The 15,424-nt window shown below is 39.8% G+C and overlaps 1 protein-coding gene and 1 pseudogene across 1 annotated transcript in view; both read left to right on the top strand.

The window, feature by feature from the left end:
- LOC115279772 overlaps positions 1 to 9,308 on the top strand; it is a 72,712-nt gene extending 63,404 nt beyond the window's left edge. The window contains exon 13 of the mRNA XM_029924278.1: positions 6,166 to 9,308. Within this exon, the coding sequence (XP_029780138.1) occupies positions 6,166 to 7,517 (1,352 nt within the window). The 3' untranslated portion in view covers positions 7,518 to 9,308. The remainder of the gene's footprint in view (positions 1 to 6,165) is intronic.
- A 1,840-nt stretch (positions 9,309 to 11,148) lies between these two features.
- On the top strand, positions 11,149 to 11,505 carry LOC115281038 (annotated as a pseudogene).
- The last annotated feature ends 3,919 nt before the right edge of the window (positions 11,506 to 15,424 follow it).

Below are 15,424 nucleotides of genomic sequence, written 5' to 3' on the forward strand. Positions count from 1 at the left end.
TTTGTCCATTTCTTCTGTGTTGTCCAGTTTGTTGGCATATAGGTTTTCATAGTAATCTCTGATGATTGCTTGTATTTCTAAGGGATTGGTTGTAATAGATCCTTCTTATTGGCTTATTGACTGTCCAGGTCCTGTCGTTTTAGGAAATATTCTCTTAATGGTGTCTCTCAGTTTCTCTTGTTGTGCCTGTGAGTATTTTATTTCCCTACTCAGCAATATTTGGGACTTGCCGTCATGCACACTTTGGCTTGTTTCTTGGTGTAGTCTTAAGAAGGAGAACAGATAGACAAACACAGAGGGAACAGACGCACACAGACACACAGACAAATCAAACAAAGAAACACATTAAAAGCAGGAAAGAAAAGAAAGAAAATGGAAAGGAAAGAGATGAAAAGAAGAGAAGAAGAGAAAAGAAAAAAAAGAAAAAGGGGTCAGAGACAACAAAGGACAGTGGACAGTCTAAAAGTGTATGACCAGTTGAGGGGAGAGGTAAGGTTGGGATACAGGAGAATATATCTGGATTGCAAGAAGGTGAGAGAAAAAAAAAAAGAGAGGAGAAAGGAAAATAATGAGTAAGAATTTAAAAGAATTAAGTACAAAAAGATAAAAATAAAAAAAAATAAATAAAAGGGAGTCGGAGACAACAAAGGACAGTAGACAGTCTAAAAGTGTATGACCGGTTGAGGGGAGAGGTAAGGATGAGATACAGGAGAATATATCTGGATTGCAAGAAGGTGAAAAAGAAAGGGAGAAAGGAGAAAGGAAAATAAGGAGTAAAAATTTAAAAGAATTAAGTAAAAAAAAGTAATAATAACTAAGAAATAAGTATGAAAAAAGTGAAGAAAACAAATTTTTATAAGAAAAAAAAAGCAGCTCCCCCTTGTGGATGGGCGTGGTTTGGTGTGGTAGGTCTCGGAGGCTGTTCTCAGAGGCTCCGCCTTGGTGTCTGCAGAGAGTAGAATGGTGGCATGCCAAGCTCTGCTGAACTAAGCATTGTAGGCCACTCTAATGAGTCCAATCTCCTTGGGCTGCAGTTGAGCCAAGTTGTATTTTCCAGGCCCGCCTCGGTTCAAAGTTCCAGTCCTTGCACCTTTGTGCTACCACAGATGAGATGTATTTTCTTTGGTGGCTGGCTTCTTAGGGGGAAGAATCCGTTTGTCTTGGCTCAGGCAGGGATTTCGGTTGCCCCTGCCTGAGGCAAAATGAGCAGCAGGAGGTGAAGTGCTCGCACCTTCACAGACCCAACTGTGGAGTCCCCACCCCCAGCCGGGATCACGATTGCAATGGGTGGGGGAAAAGTGAGTCTCTCTTGGCTCTGTACAGCTGTTGCTCAAGGCGCTGTGCGCTGCTGGAAATGAGCTGGAAGCTCCAGCAGCCTGAGCGCGTGCCCAGGCCTCCACCGCTGCTAACTCCCTGCCGGGATCGCATAGGTGTGGGCCCTATTTTTTCCCTGTGGGCTCCTGGGATTCGGGATATGCTCAGCCAATGCAGGGGGCGAGAGCGCCCTGGAAGTGAGGTGTGTGTTCCCGCTCCCAAAACCGAGTTCGAAGTGAGCGCCCCTGGCGCTGTGGTCACTATGGTCGCCGCCACTTCGGCCGCTGATTCCCCGCCAAGATGGCTTAGGGCTGGAAGCTGTTCTTTCCCTTGCGCCACCTGGGTTCGGGATTCCCGCTACCCAGCAGTTATCTATGGAGTGAGTTTCTCTCTCTGAGGGTGGCCAAGTGTTCCTTACCTCTTCCCCAGAGACAATACTACGAGCGTGTTCAGTCTCTCTGTCTCTTCCCTTGTCTCTTGGGCTCTGCTCACGTTTGCCCCGTGTTGGCCTGGGGCTCCTGCCTCCCCTGCCCGTTTTCAGATCTCCCCAGTTCGCACTCACTCACTCAGGTATTCTTCAGGTTCTCTTCCTTCTGGAGTCCGTATTTTCTCCTTCTGCTCTTGCAGATGAGAGTAATGTCCTTCTCCTCCTCTTAAGTTTTTCTAATTCTAGCTTTTTTCTATTTAAGTGTATTGACTAATAACTAAAAATCTGCCTTTCTATATATATTGTATCATTTTAGGGAAGTAATTATTTCTATTTTATTGTGCTGTTCCTTTAAATCAGGAACGGTTCCTATTTGAGTTGCCTTTCAGAATCTCTGAAGTTAACCTTGTGATTACCCCCCAACCCAGCAGCCCTATTAATATGTTGATTTTTTTAAGTTTATTTATTTTGAGAGCGAGAAAGAGAGAGAGCATGTGTGAAGGAAGGGGAGAGTGGGAGAGAGAGAAAATCCCAAGTAGACTCCACAATGTCAGCACAGAGCCTGACCCCACCAGACTGACCCCAGAGCCTGAGACCAGGACCTGAGCTGAATCAAGAGTTGGATGCTTAACCGACTGAGCCACTCAGGCACCCCTGTGTTTTGATTTATCTTAATAGATTTCCTCATATTGGACCACTCTAACATTCTTTGAATAAATAACACTAAGTCTTTCAATGTGCTGTCTTATTAGATGTTTTAAAATTTTTATATCAGTTTTCAGAAAATTAGTATGTTAGTTTTCCTTTTATGAAATATTTAGTACAATATTACTCTAAGAAAATAATTTGGAAGTTCTCCTTTTCCTTAGTTATCAGTCTTAATAGAATTTAGATGGTCTATTCTTTAATGTTTCTTTACTAGGAGAAGGAGATGGTTAGGTCTGACCACATTTTCTATTTGCTCTATGGAAATTAATGTTTAAACATTGTATCTCTTCTGTGGTCATTTTGGTAAATTATATTTTCCTAGAAAATTATTCATTTTAGCTATGTTTTAAAATTTATTAGCAAAATAATTTTTTTCAGCTGTCTTCTGTATTTGTGGTTATTTTCACTTTGCCATTCTCTGTGCTCTATTGCTATTTTCTTTTTTTCTTTTTAAATGTTTATTCATTTTTTAGAAAGAGAGAGCGTGAGCAGGAGAGGGACAGAGAGACAGGGAGAGAGAATCTGAAGCAGGCTCCAGACTTTGAGCTGTCAGCACAGAGCCCAAAGTGGGGCTTTAACACCATGAGCCTTGAGATCATGACCTGAGCTAAAGTCTGATGCTTAACTGACTTGAGCTACCCAAGCACCCCTTTGCTGTTTTCTTTAAATTAAGTAACACTTTAGATGTTTTGCTGATTTTTTTAAAGTTTATTTATTTTGAGAGAGAGAGAAACAGCATATGAGTGGAGAAGGAGCAGAGAGAGAATCCCAAGCAGGCTCCACACTGTCAGCACAGAGTCTGACACGGAACTCAAACCCACAAACTATGAGATCATGACCCAAGCAGAAATCAAGAGTCAGCTGCTTAACCAACTGAGCCAAGCAGGCGCCCTTTGTTTGTTTTTTAAAAACCTTATCTTTGATAGAGAGAGACAGAGTGTGAGTCGGGTATGACAGAGAGAGACACAGAATCTGAAGCAGGCTCCAGGCTCTAAGCCTGACATGGGGCCTGAACTGACAAACCATGAAACCATGATCTGAGCCAAAGTTGGATGCTCAACCGACTGAACCACCCAAGTGTCCCTGATTTGTTTTTTTAAAGAATGTTTTTGCTTTATTTATTAGTTCTTTTTTTTTCTGTTTTCTGACTAGTTATGCGTTTATACTGATTAATTTATTCCTTCTGTTTTAATTCAGTTTACTTTCTTCTTTTTCTAACTTCTTTGATTTTTAATTAATTTTTTTCTCATGTTTATTGCTGTAAATATTTTTCAAATTTTCTTCTAAGCACTGTGCTTATATTTTGTAAATACTAATTTAATGTGGATTTGTAAATTATTATTACCATTTCCTAAAATATAAAAATACTATATTGGAACTTATTTCCCTATTGATCTAAGTTATTTAGTATAGACTTCTAAAATTTCTAGTGGATTTATTTTTGGCTTTTTAAAATTTTATTATTTCTAGCTTCAATAGAAAATGTCAATATGATTTTAACTTTTTTACACAGACCATATTATATATAGGGGTTTTGGGTTTGTTTTTTTTTTTTTTTTGAGAGACAGAGAGAGACAGTGTGAGCAGGGGAGGGTCAGGAGAGGGAGATACAGAATCCGAAGACAGGCTCCAGGCTCTGAGCCAGCTGTCAGCACAGAGCCTGATGTGGGGCTCGAACCCACGAACCGTGAGATCATGACCTAAGCCGAAGTCAGACACTTAACCAACTGAGCCACCCAGGCGCCCCTACACAGACCATATTATAATAATTGAAAACATCCTCCTTTTTCTCTCTCGTACATAACTCATTCAGCACTTAAATTTTTCCCTGGCTCTTTCTCCCGCTGGTTTACCATCTTACCTCTATATCCAACATGACCCTCGTTAGCAAATTCTTCACACTCATGTGACTGCAAGACACTTTGTCCCTTTTAGTGACTTCCTTACATATCACATCCTTTTCTTTGCTGAGGATTTCATAAGAACTTCAGTAAGGTATAAACATATTTTCCTGTGTGGAAAATCAGTGGTACACATTTCTAGGAAATATAGGAATGGCTTTGCCTCTGAAGGAACGGAAAGGAGACCTGAGTGAGGGGATAAGGGGACAAAACTAGCTGAGCATTTATAAAATGGATGAGTAAGCTTAAAGAGAAATTAAGTGACTAGAACTCTTCAGCACTTTTATTGTGTTGTGGAGACAAAAAATAACTCATAGCTATGTGAGGGAAGGAATGGGCATAGATAAGGGGTTTAAGCAATAAAAGGATATATAGGAATATATAGCCATCATTTTCCATTTATATGTTTAGCTAGACTAGCTTGGATTGATAAAGGGAATATTTAATCATTGTTATCATATGTGAAAGAATAGAGTCAGAAATATATTCAGAATAAGTATGTAACCATGGGAATTAAAAGAGTAAAATCCAGAGGCACCCGTATGGCGCAGTTGGTTGCGTCTGATTTCGACTCAGGTCATGATCTCACGGTCCATGGGCTCAAGCCTGCATCGGGCTCTGTGCTGACAGCTGAGAGCCTGGAGCCTGCTTCAGATTCTGTGTCTCTCTCTCTGCCCCTTCCCTGCTCACTCTCTGTCTCTCTCTCTCAAAAATAAAATAAAGACATAAAGAAAAAAAAAGTAAAACCCATTATGTGCGATGCACATATTATTTAATGGAGAGTAGAGATTGTTTCTGCCATTGAAGTAGTTTAGGGGTAAAAAAATCAGAGAAACAATTGGAAAAATTAATAAATATATAATTTCAACCCAGATATATATTGATATATAATACACATATATTATATGTTAGTGCAGAGCCTGATGTAGGGCTCAAACTAGTGAGCCAGGAAATCATGACCCGAGCCAAAACTAAGAGTCAGATGCTTAACCAACTGAGCAACGTGGGTGCCCCAACAACATAGGTTGAGAGTTAGCCTTAAAGAAAATAACTTTTCACCTAAGACCTCAGGATGAGAAGTAGCCAGCTATGCAAAGAGCCCAAGCAGAATGCTGGAAGGTAGAGCAGACTGAGATGGTGTGTTAAAAGTAAGTGGAGGCCTTTCAACCTCAGCAGGTTTGATTTTATTCTAAGAATAAAGAGGAATTGTTGAAAAAAGTTAAGTATGAATTCTTAACCTTTATCTCCATCAGAACTGTGTGGAAAATATTAAATACTGGGTTGGCCAAGACTGTAGAATCTGATCCGGATGGTTTAGGTTGTGTCTAAACCTCAATATTTATAACAAGTTTCCTGTGATTCTACTCCACATCTCAGCTTGATACCCACTGACTTAAACTGTTTACTAATCACCAGTCTCTCTTCTTTTTTTTGTTTGTTTATTTATTTTGAGAGAGAGAGAGAGAGAGAGAGAGAGAGAGAGAGAGAGAGAGAGAGAATCCCAAGCAGGCTGCACTCTGACAGTGCAGAGCCCCATGCAGGGCTCAATCTCACAAACCATGATATCGTGACCTGAGCCAAAGCCAAGAGTCGAACACTTAATTGACAGAGCCCCCCAGACCCCCACTAGTCTTACTTTCTTAACATGAACTTTGAACTTTCATTTTTTCTGGTGTTACTGTATGCTTTTTTTTTTTCAAATTGCATAACAGCATTTTCAGAATTTCATTAAGTATTTAGTTGTCTTTTTTATACTGTAGAAATTTAACTTCTTTTAAAAAAGTAAACTGTGTGTTTGCTCTTATTTTCTTTCAGATTTAGAGACCAGGTATGACACCAAGAACTTATCCTCAGAAAATGACATTTATGAAATAAACCAATGGACGATAATGGAAAGAATTAAAAGCCATGGCCTTAAGGGCTTAATTTTAAAAAGTGACTGGGAGTCTAAAAGAAAATTTGAAGGACAGGAGGAATATTTTAGTCAAGTGAAAATTACATCACAAAAAGTGTCATCTTACCAAAAACGCACGTCTCTAACTCCACATCAGAGAATTCATTTTGTAGAGAAACCCTATGAATGTAAAGAATGCGGGAAGGCCTTTAGAGTGCGCCAACAGCTCACTTTCCATCACAGAATTCATACTGGTGAAAAACCCTATGAATGCAAGGAGTGCGGAATGGCCTTTAGACAGACTGCACACCTTACTAGACATCAGAGACTTCATTCTGGTGAAAAACTCTATGAATGTAAGGAATGTGGAGAATCTTTTATATGTGGCCCAGACCTTCGAGTACATCAGAAAACTCATACTGGTGAGAAGCCCTATGAATGTAAAGAATGCGGGAAGGCCTTCAGAGTGCGCGGACAGCTTACTCTGCATCAGAGGATTCATACTGGTGAGAAGCCCTATGTGTGTACAGAATGTGGGAAGGCCTTTAGACAGTATGCCCACCTTACTCGACATCAGAAGCTTAATATTGCTGACAAACTCTATGAATGTAAAGAATGTGGGAAGGCCTTTTTGTGTGGCTCTGGCCTTAGAGTCCATCACAAACTTCATACTGGCGAGAAACCCTATGAATGTACGGAGTGTGGGAAGGCCTTCAGAGTGAGACAGCAGCTAACACTGCACCAGAGGATTCATACTGGTGAGAAACCCTATGAATGTAAGGAGTGTGGGAAGGCCTTTAGTCGTGGGTATCATCTTATTCTTCATCACAGAATTCATACTGGTGAGAAACCTTATGAATGTAAGGAGTGTTGGAAGGCCTTTAGTCGTTACTCACAACTTATTTCGCACCAAAGTATCCACGTTGGTGTTAAACCTTATGACTGCAAGGAATGTGGGAAGGCTTTCAGACTGCTCGCACAGCTTACTCAGCATCAGAGTATTCATATTGGTGAGAAACCCTACAAATGTAAGGAGTGTGGGAAGGCCTTTAGACTGCGCCAGAAACTTACTTTACATCAGAGCATTCACACTGGTGAGAAACCTTTTGAATGTAAAGAATGTAGGAAGGCCTTTAGACTTAATTCATCCCTTATTCAGCATCTGAGAATTCATTCTGGTGAGAAACCCTATGAATGTAAGGAATGTAAGAAGGCCTTTAGACAGCATTCACACCTTACCCATCATCTGAAAATTCATAATGTAAAAATATAAGATAGTTTTTCAATTCTGTGTTGTAGAACACTCTATGAATGTAGTAATTAATCCCTTTTGCTTCCTTCATACAGGTAATTGACTTGACATAAGAGGTTTTATATCATTAAAAATATGTTAATGTATTCCACCATCACTTAAATGTGATCAACTTCACATTTATTCTAAAAACTAATCCTATCAATGTGACAAATGTGGGAGACACTTATGTCTGTCCGGTCACTTTCCTACTTGTATTATATTGACAAGATGCTTAACTGCTCTGTGCTATAATCTTTTTCATTTGTAAAATGGCAATAGAGTACTGTGGCAGAATAAAGATGATTGCAAATTGTTTGACATTCTTCCCTCCACGCATTAATATCTGGAATCTACATCCATTCTTAAGCTGGGCAGACCGTGACTACTTTGACTAATAGAAGTACTGCTGTGCCAGTTTCCAGGCTTTACTGGTAGATTTTACTTCATCTCTTGGAGTGCTCCTTCAAGCTTAGGCCCTGACTTCTGTTAAAAAGTCTGGCTGCTCTGCTGAAGAGACCAATACAGAAGCCCTAAGACCATAAAGAGAGGAAGAAGTACCCTTCTGAGCTCAGTCTTCCACACATACCTCCCAAGACACTAGATGTTTAAGTGAAACAGTGTTGAATCCTCCACTCAGCAGCTGAGTGCCATTGAGTGACTTCAGTTGATACCATATAAAACAGATGAATCAACTGAGCCTCTGCCCAAATTCCTGAGCCACAAGATCATGAGATATAATAAAATGATTGTTTTAAGTCGCTAAATTGTTTTATTATCATTAATATTACTCCTTTGAAAATTCATATGAAAGACTGGGCACAATGAATATAGAAAGGCCTTCCACCAACACTCACTCTTAGTGAACTTCAGATAACTTACTCTTTTAAAAATAGTGGAAGTGAGAAATTGTTTTTCAATTTGTTCATAAAAAAGCAGATATTCTACCATCTACACTCTCTGGCCCAAGTCTAAATTTAATTTAAAATTAACAAAGAATAATGTAAAAAGAAACTTTGGAAATTAAAAATTACTTGTAACTCCTGTGTTGGTTTTAAAAAATACATTGTAGCCTTTTTTTGTGCTCTGATTGTCCAATCTTTCATCAGCGGGAATCTCCTCAAATTGGCTCCTATGTCCTTTTGTCACAACAAAAGCTTTGATAGCTTCCTTTTTCCCTAACCAAATGCGCTGGTCAGGGATGAAGCATCTTAGAACACTTATTGATAAATAAAGGGAAAGTGGAGCATTAATATGTCTTTCCCTTATGATCTATATTTTAAGACAATCAAAAGTCGGTGAAGAAAAGTTCTTTAATACTAGAGAAGTCTAGTTAATAAACATCAAAGGAATGATAGAATTTGAAAACTCACTCTTTAATTTCTGAAATAATGGATCTTGGTGGTGATATCACTGGATGCAAAAAGATCATAAGGTGAAAAAGATTGATAGGATGCTTTTAATGGAAAATGGCAGAACCTATCTACATTAACATCTCAATAAGAACAGCCCTGCTAAGTGCATCTCGCTTGTGCACTGGCTACTTACAGCATCATTTGTTAAGTGTTCTTACCCCAAATGTTGACTCAGGAGTAAAAGTTTGTCTCTAAATCTAATTACCAGGTTACAGAAAGCTTGGGGAATTAAAGGAACAAATTAATGACACAAAGAAGCAAACAACCAAACCCAGAATGTGCAAAATTCCACAAAATAAATGGTCTTGGTTCTTAACCAATAGGTTAAGACAAAATAAAAACATGTTACAAATCAAAAGAGACTTAAGAGATATCAATTAAATACAGTGTATGGTACATATTGGGATCCTTGTTTTAATCAATTATGGTACAACATGCAGATACAGAAATGATTGTCATAAAGGAAGATGTTTATACTCAAAGATCTCTAAAAACAAGAGCCAATAGCAAGCCCACAGAGCCACATGGGAAGGTACCCAGTTCTGTTGGGAGGCAGAAGTGGGGAGAGGGCAGAGCATGGCAAAGAGCCTTTGCTGAAGTTTTCTCCAAGGAATCTGGGCAAGTACACTGAGAAAGTTTGGGAATGGATAATGGTTTTTTAAAGTTTATTTATTTTGAGAGAGAGAATGTGTGCAAGAGAGGCAGAGAGAGAGAATCCCAAGCAGACTCCACACTGTCAGTGCGAGGAGCCTAATGCGGGGCTTGAACTCACGAACCCATGAGATCATGATCTGAGCTGAAATCAAGAGTCAGATGCTTCATGGACTGAGCCACCCAGGTGCCCCTGGATAGTTTTAATAATTTCGGCAGACTCTGAGGCATAGGAGTGGTCCCTAGTTGTCTGGTACCTGGCCCTGGGGTGATTTGGGCAGAAGGAATATAGGCTTGGTGTGTGAGAGTTTGGCAGAACATTGGGGCTTTGGCTTGGTGGGTTTGATCAAAAGAGTTGTTTGCTGTCTCTAGGAATTTGCTATCCCTGGGAAGGGTAGTCTCTCTGGGACCAAGTCCCCAAATACCAGACCATAATTAACAAAATGAAATACGTTCAATACAATCCTGACTTGGACAAACAAAAACATTATTTACATTGTTTTGAAAATGTAAACCTAGAGTTTAAGTTGTATTAAGCAATTACTCATTTTTTAGCCATGATAATGGCATCGTCACCAATTATTAATGTGTATAAATCCTTATACATTAGAGATTCATACTGAAGTATTCAAGGGTGAAATTACATCATGTCTATCACTTGCTTTACAATACTTCAGAAAAGGGGTGCCTGAATGGCTTAGTCAGTCAGATGTCTCATGAGTTTGGCTCAGGTCATAATCCCAGGGTCATGGGATAGAGCTCTGAGCTGAGAGTGGAGCCTGCTTAGGATTCTGCCCGTCCACCCCATGCATGCACTCTCGTAAATAAACAAGCACATATAAATATAGGAAGGGAGGAACAGACGGAATAACATTGGCAACTGCTAAGTCTTAAATCTGTATAATGGGTACATTGGTTCATTGTACTATTCTTATTACCTTTGCATATATTTGAAAATATCCATAATAAAACTTTTCCTAAGTAGAAAATCAAATCTGAAATTTTAGACCATTTAGTGATAAATGATAATGTGATGCCTATAAATAAAAAAATCATGGGAAATCACCAAAGATCTACTTGTTAAGAAATAAATAACCTTAATGCATTTAGAAAACCTCAACTGAGGAACTAGGTTTTGTCTTGTTTACCACTCTGTCCACACACTTATAGTGCCTGTCATATAACAAGCAGGTGACTTTTTTTTTAAGTTTATTTTTGAGGTGGGGGAGAGAGGCCGGGGGGGTGGGGGGGGGAAAGAGAGAGAGAGGGACAGAATATCCCAGGCAGGCTCCACGCTGTCAGCACAGAGCCCAATATGGAGCTTGAAATCCCAACCGTGAGATTATGACCTGAGTGAAATCAACAGTCAGATGCTTAACCAACTGAGCCACCCAGGCGCCCCTAACAGGCAGTTGATTTTAAAAGTTGGAAAAGGGGAGGAGGCGGTTGCGGCTGGTGTGGACCTTGGGAGGCCCAGCTCCTGCTCCTGACTCACCGCAGTTCGCTCTCCCTGAGGAACAAGTTGGTCAGGAAGCCCCGCCGCAGCCATGGCTTCTAAAGACACCGAGAAGTCGCCCGTGGAACCGGAGGTGGCAATTCACTGAATTAGAATTACTCTAGCCAGCCACAACGTAAAACCTTTAGAGAAGTTGTGTAAAATCTTTGATCAGAGGCGCCAAGGAAAAGAATCTCAACGTGAAAGGACCGGTTCGGATGCCCACCAAGACTCTGAGAATCACTACTAGAAAAACTCCTTGTGGTGACCTAAGACTTGGGGCCGGTTTCAGATGCAGATCCACAAGTGGCTCATTGATCTGCACAGTCCTTCTGAGACTGTGAGGCAGATCACTTCCATAAGTATTGAGCTGGGAGTGGAGGTTGAAGTCACCATTGCAGATGCTTAAAGCAGCCTTTTTAATAAATTGATTATCAGTTTAAAAGAAAAAAAAAAGTTGGAAAAAAACCAGTTTGAACCAGAAGATAATTTTTAATAAAAATGGTTAAAACTAAGCTAAGTACAACAAAGTAATTCATACAATAAATTAGAAATTCATGAAATAGCTAATAAAATCCTTATCAAAGGGTGTTCTCTTTGTAGAGGCCATTAATGGGGGTGCCTAGGTGACTCAGTCGGTTAAGCTTTGGACTTGACTCAGGTCATGATCTCATGGTTCGTGGGTTCGAGCCCCACGTTGGGCTCTGTGCTGACAGTTAGCTCAGAGCCTGGAGCCTGTCTTCAGATTCTGTTTCTCCCTCTCTCTCTGACCCTCCCCTGCTCATGCTGTCTCTCTCTCAAAAATGAATAAAACATTAAAAAAATTTATAAAAGACATCACTTCTCGGCCTTTTGGCTAAGATCAAGTGTAAAAAAATTTATAAAAGAAAAGGCCATTAGTACAGAATTGGAGTTACTGAATAAAAAAAGATTCAATTTCAACTTTATATATGAGAAAGGTAAAAGAGCTACATATATCAAGGAGAATTAAAAATTTTAAAGTTATATGTATTACTATATACATATAGTTCAATACAAAAATACAGAGAATGAATTGTTTGGAGAAAAGTAAATCATCAAAGATGACTCAAGATACTATAGAAAACCTGAACAGATCTATAAGCAAAGAAAAATATTGTAGTTTTAATCTTTTTTAAAAAAACTAAAATCAAGTTTTGCAACCAATATAAAATTAAGCAACATAGTTTAATACCATAATACATATATTAAAATAATTTATAATAAGGTTTTAGGAAGCTGCCTGAAACCCCCAATAAGAATTCTCAACAAAGTTAACTACAAGTTGAAAGGGAATCTCCATCACATTATTCTGAGAATGCAGTTAATTAAACTAAGTGCAATCATAATCTAAATATTTTATTGAGTGGAGATTTAAACTCATTAATTTAGGTATTAGGCCTGCAGTTTTGTGCTCACACGAAGACTGCCATGCTCAAAGCAGACTATACTGTACAGTACATTTAAATTCAGTCCTTTGTCCCCCAAGATGGGCCCCACATTTTGAGATCTGTCCATGGTGCTGAATCACTCCCTGGATGCAGTTATAAGGTTCAAACCACCCAGCAAAAAAAGAGCTTGAAGGAATTCTAGGCATCATTCTTGCCTTTGGTTCACCACACTATTGGTTTCAAAGATAATTAAAAATTTTAAGGAAACTGAAGAATTGAGGGTTCAACATAGTGTACTAATTTCCACTTTTGCCAAGAAAGGACATTTTGTAAAATGCTTCTTAAATTCCACATATGAATGAAATATGGTATTTGTTTTTTCTTACTGACTTATTTCACTTGGCATAATACACTCTAGCTCCATCCACATCATTGCAAATGGTAAGATTGCATTCTTGTTGGTGGCTGAGTAATATTCCATCACAGGTAAATACCACATATTCCATATCCATTCATGAGTCAGTGGTCATTTGTGCTCTCTCCATAGTTTGGCTATGTTGATAATGCTGAGATAGCAAAGAGTTCTTAAAATACAAAAAGTACTAATTATATAGAGAAAAATGACAAATTTTACTATATTAAAGAATCTATTTCATAAAAAAACAATTAAGAAAGTGAAAAAGTCAGAGAATATATTTTATATTTACATATATAATACATGATATAGTATATGTTAATATGAGTTAATATAAAATATATACATTTATATGATATATAAATATTTAATAATATATAAACAAGGATCATAAAATATCAAATATATATGTCATATATTTGACTGACTCATCCACAACATATAAAGAATGAATGACAGAAAATCAAAAGGAAATGGGAAACAAAACCTCAAATAAGCACTTCAAAAAAATGGATATTCAAGAGGGGAGGAGCCAAGATGGTGGAGAAGAAGGGAGCTCTGTAAACTTCATCTGCCCCATCGATCGAACTGAGAAGGACATTACTCTCATCTGCAAGAGTGGAAGGAGAAAATACAGCCTGCAGAAAGAAGACAACCTCAAAGATGCCTGAGTGAGTGCGAACTGGGGAGATTGGAAAACAGGCCAGCCCGAGAAGGGCAGGGGAGGTGGGAGCCCCAGCCCAACACAGGGAAAGTGCGGAGCCCGAGAGACAAAGGGAACAGAAAGAGAAACTGAACACGCTGATAGTACTGTTTCTAGAGAAGAGATAAAGAACGTTTAACCCCGCATGGGGAGAGAAAAACTCTCCATATATAATCGCTGGGCAGCGCGAATCCCGAACCTGGGTGGCACAAGGGAAAAGAACAGCCCCCACACCTGCGCGATCTGGGTAGGGAGTCAGCGGTCTCGGTGGCAGTGGCATCGGGGGCACACACCTCATTTCCACAGTGCATCTCCCCTTCTGCATTGGCTGCACAAATTCTGAATCCCAGGTGCCAACAGGGAAAAACTAGCCCACACCCCTACACGATCCTGGCAGGGAGTTGGCAGCAACAGCTGTGGGAGTGTGCACCTCATTTCCGGCAGCGTGTACCTCATTTCCGGCAGCACACTGGGGCTTCAGGCAGCGGCGGCGCAAATCCTGCCTGGTGCAAAGAGAAACTGCTCCCTCCCCGTACACAATCCCAGCTGGGAGTTGGCGGCCGTGGCTGTGGGGGTGCACACTTCACCTCCTGCAGAGCTCCTCGCCTCTGGTGGCAGCAGCACAAATCCCTGCCAGCGCCAAGAGAAACTGCTCCCTCCCTCTACAAGAGCCTGCTAAGGAGCCAGCCAACAAAGTGAGTACATCCTAACTGTGGTAGCATTTAAAAGTGCACGGACTAGTATTTTTGAAGTTAAGCAGGCCTGGAAAATACAGCTTGGCTCATCTGTGGCACAGGGAGAAAAGAGTGGCCTGCAGCACTTAGTTTCAGCGGAGCTTGGGGCACCCCATTTTTCTCTCTGCAACCACCAAGGCAGGGCTTCCGAGAGCAGCCCCAAAGACCTACCTACACCAAACCATGCCTATCCACGAGGGGGGGCTGCTGCTTTTTTTGTACTTATTTTTATTATTATCACTTTTCTTACTTAAAATTTTTTTAATTTTTACTCTTTATTTTCCTTTTCCCCTCTTTTTTGTTCTCTTGCCATGCAGATATAATCTCCCTTAACTCATACTTATGTCTCCCCTCAACTGGTTATACACCTTTAGACTGTCTTATGTTCTTTGTTGTCTCCGCCTCCCTTTATTTTTTCTTCTTTTCTTCTCTTTCCTCTCTTTCTTTTCTTCCATTCCCCCTTTTAATTTGTTTGATTTGTCTGTGTGTTTGTATGCTTCTGTTCCCTGTGTGTTTGTCTGTTTTCCTTTTCATGGCTACCCCAAGAAACAAGCCAAAGTACGCATGACGGAGAGTGCCAAATATCGCAGAGTAGGGAAATAAAATAATCAAAGGCACAACAAGAGAAACTAAGAGACATCATTAAAAAAAAGATTTCTTGAAACGATAGGCCCTGGACAGTCAACAAGCCTTCTTTAACAGAGCAATACTAACCAGTGCACAGTGCACAACGAGCTTTATTATAACTGACAAGAGACAGAAAACTAGCCAAAATGACAAAACAAAAGAACTCTCCCCTGAAGAAACTCCAGGAAGAAGTCACAGCCACAGAACTGCTCAAAACAGATCTAAACAATGTAACAAGAATTTAAAACAATTGTCATAAAAATAATTGCTGGGCTTCAAAAAGCATCAGAGTAGCTACTGATACAATGACTAGGGACTTTCAAAATAGGTGGGACGAGGTAAAAAAGGCTATAAATGAGGTGAATAATAAAATGGAGGTGGCCACCTCACGGATTGAAGAGACAGAGAGAAGAATAGGTGAATTAGAAGACACGATTATA

Source organism: Suricata suricatta, chromosome 16, assembly GCF_006229205.1.
Source record: "Suricata suricatta isolate VVHF042 chromosome 16, meerkat_22Aug2017_6uvM2_HiC, whole genome shotgun sequence".
In the NCBI taxonomy this organism is placed as follows: domain Eukaryota; kingdom Metazoa; phylum Chordata; class Mammalia; order Carnivora; family Herpestidae; genus Suricata; species Suricata suricatta.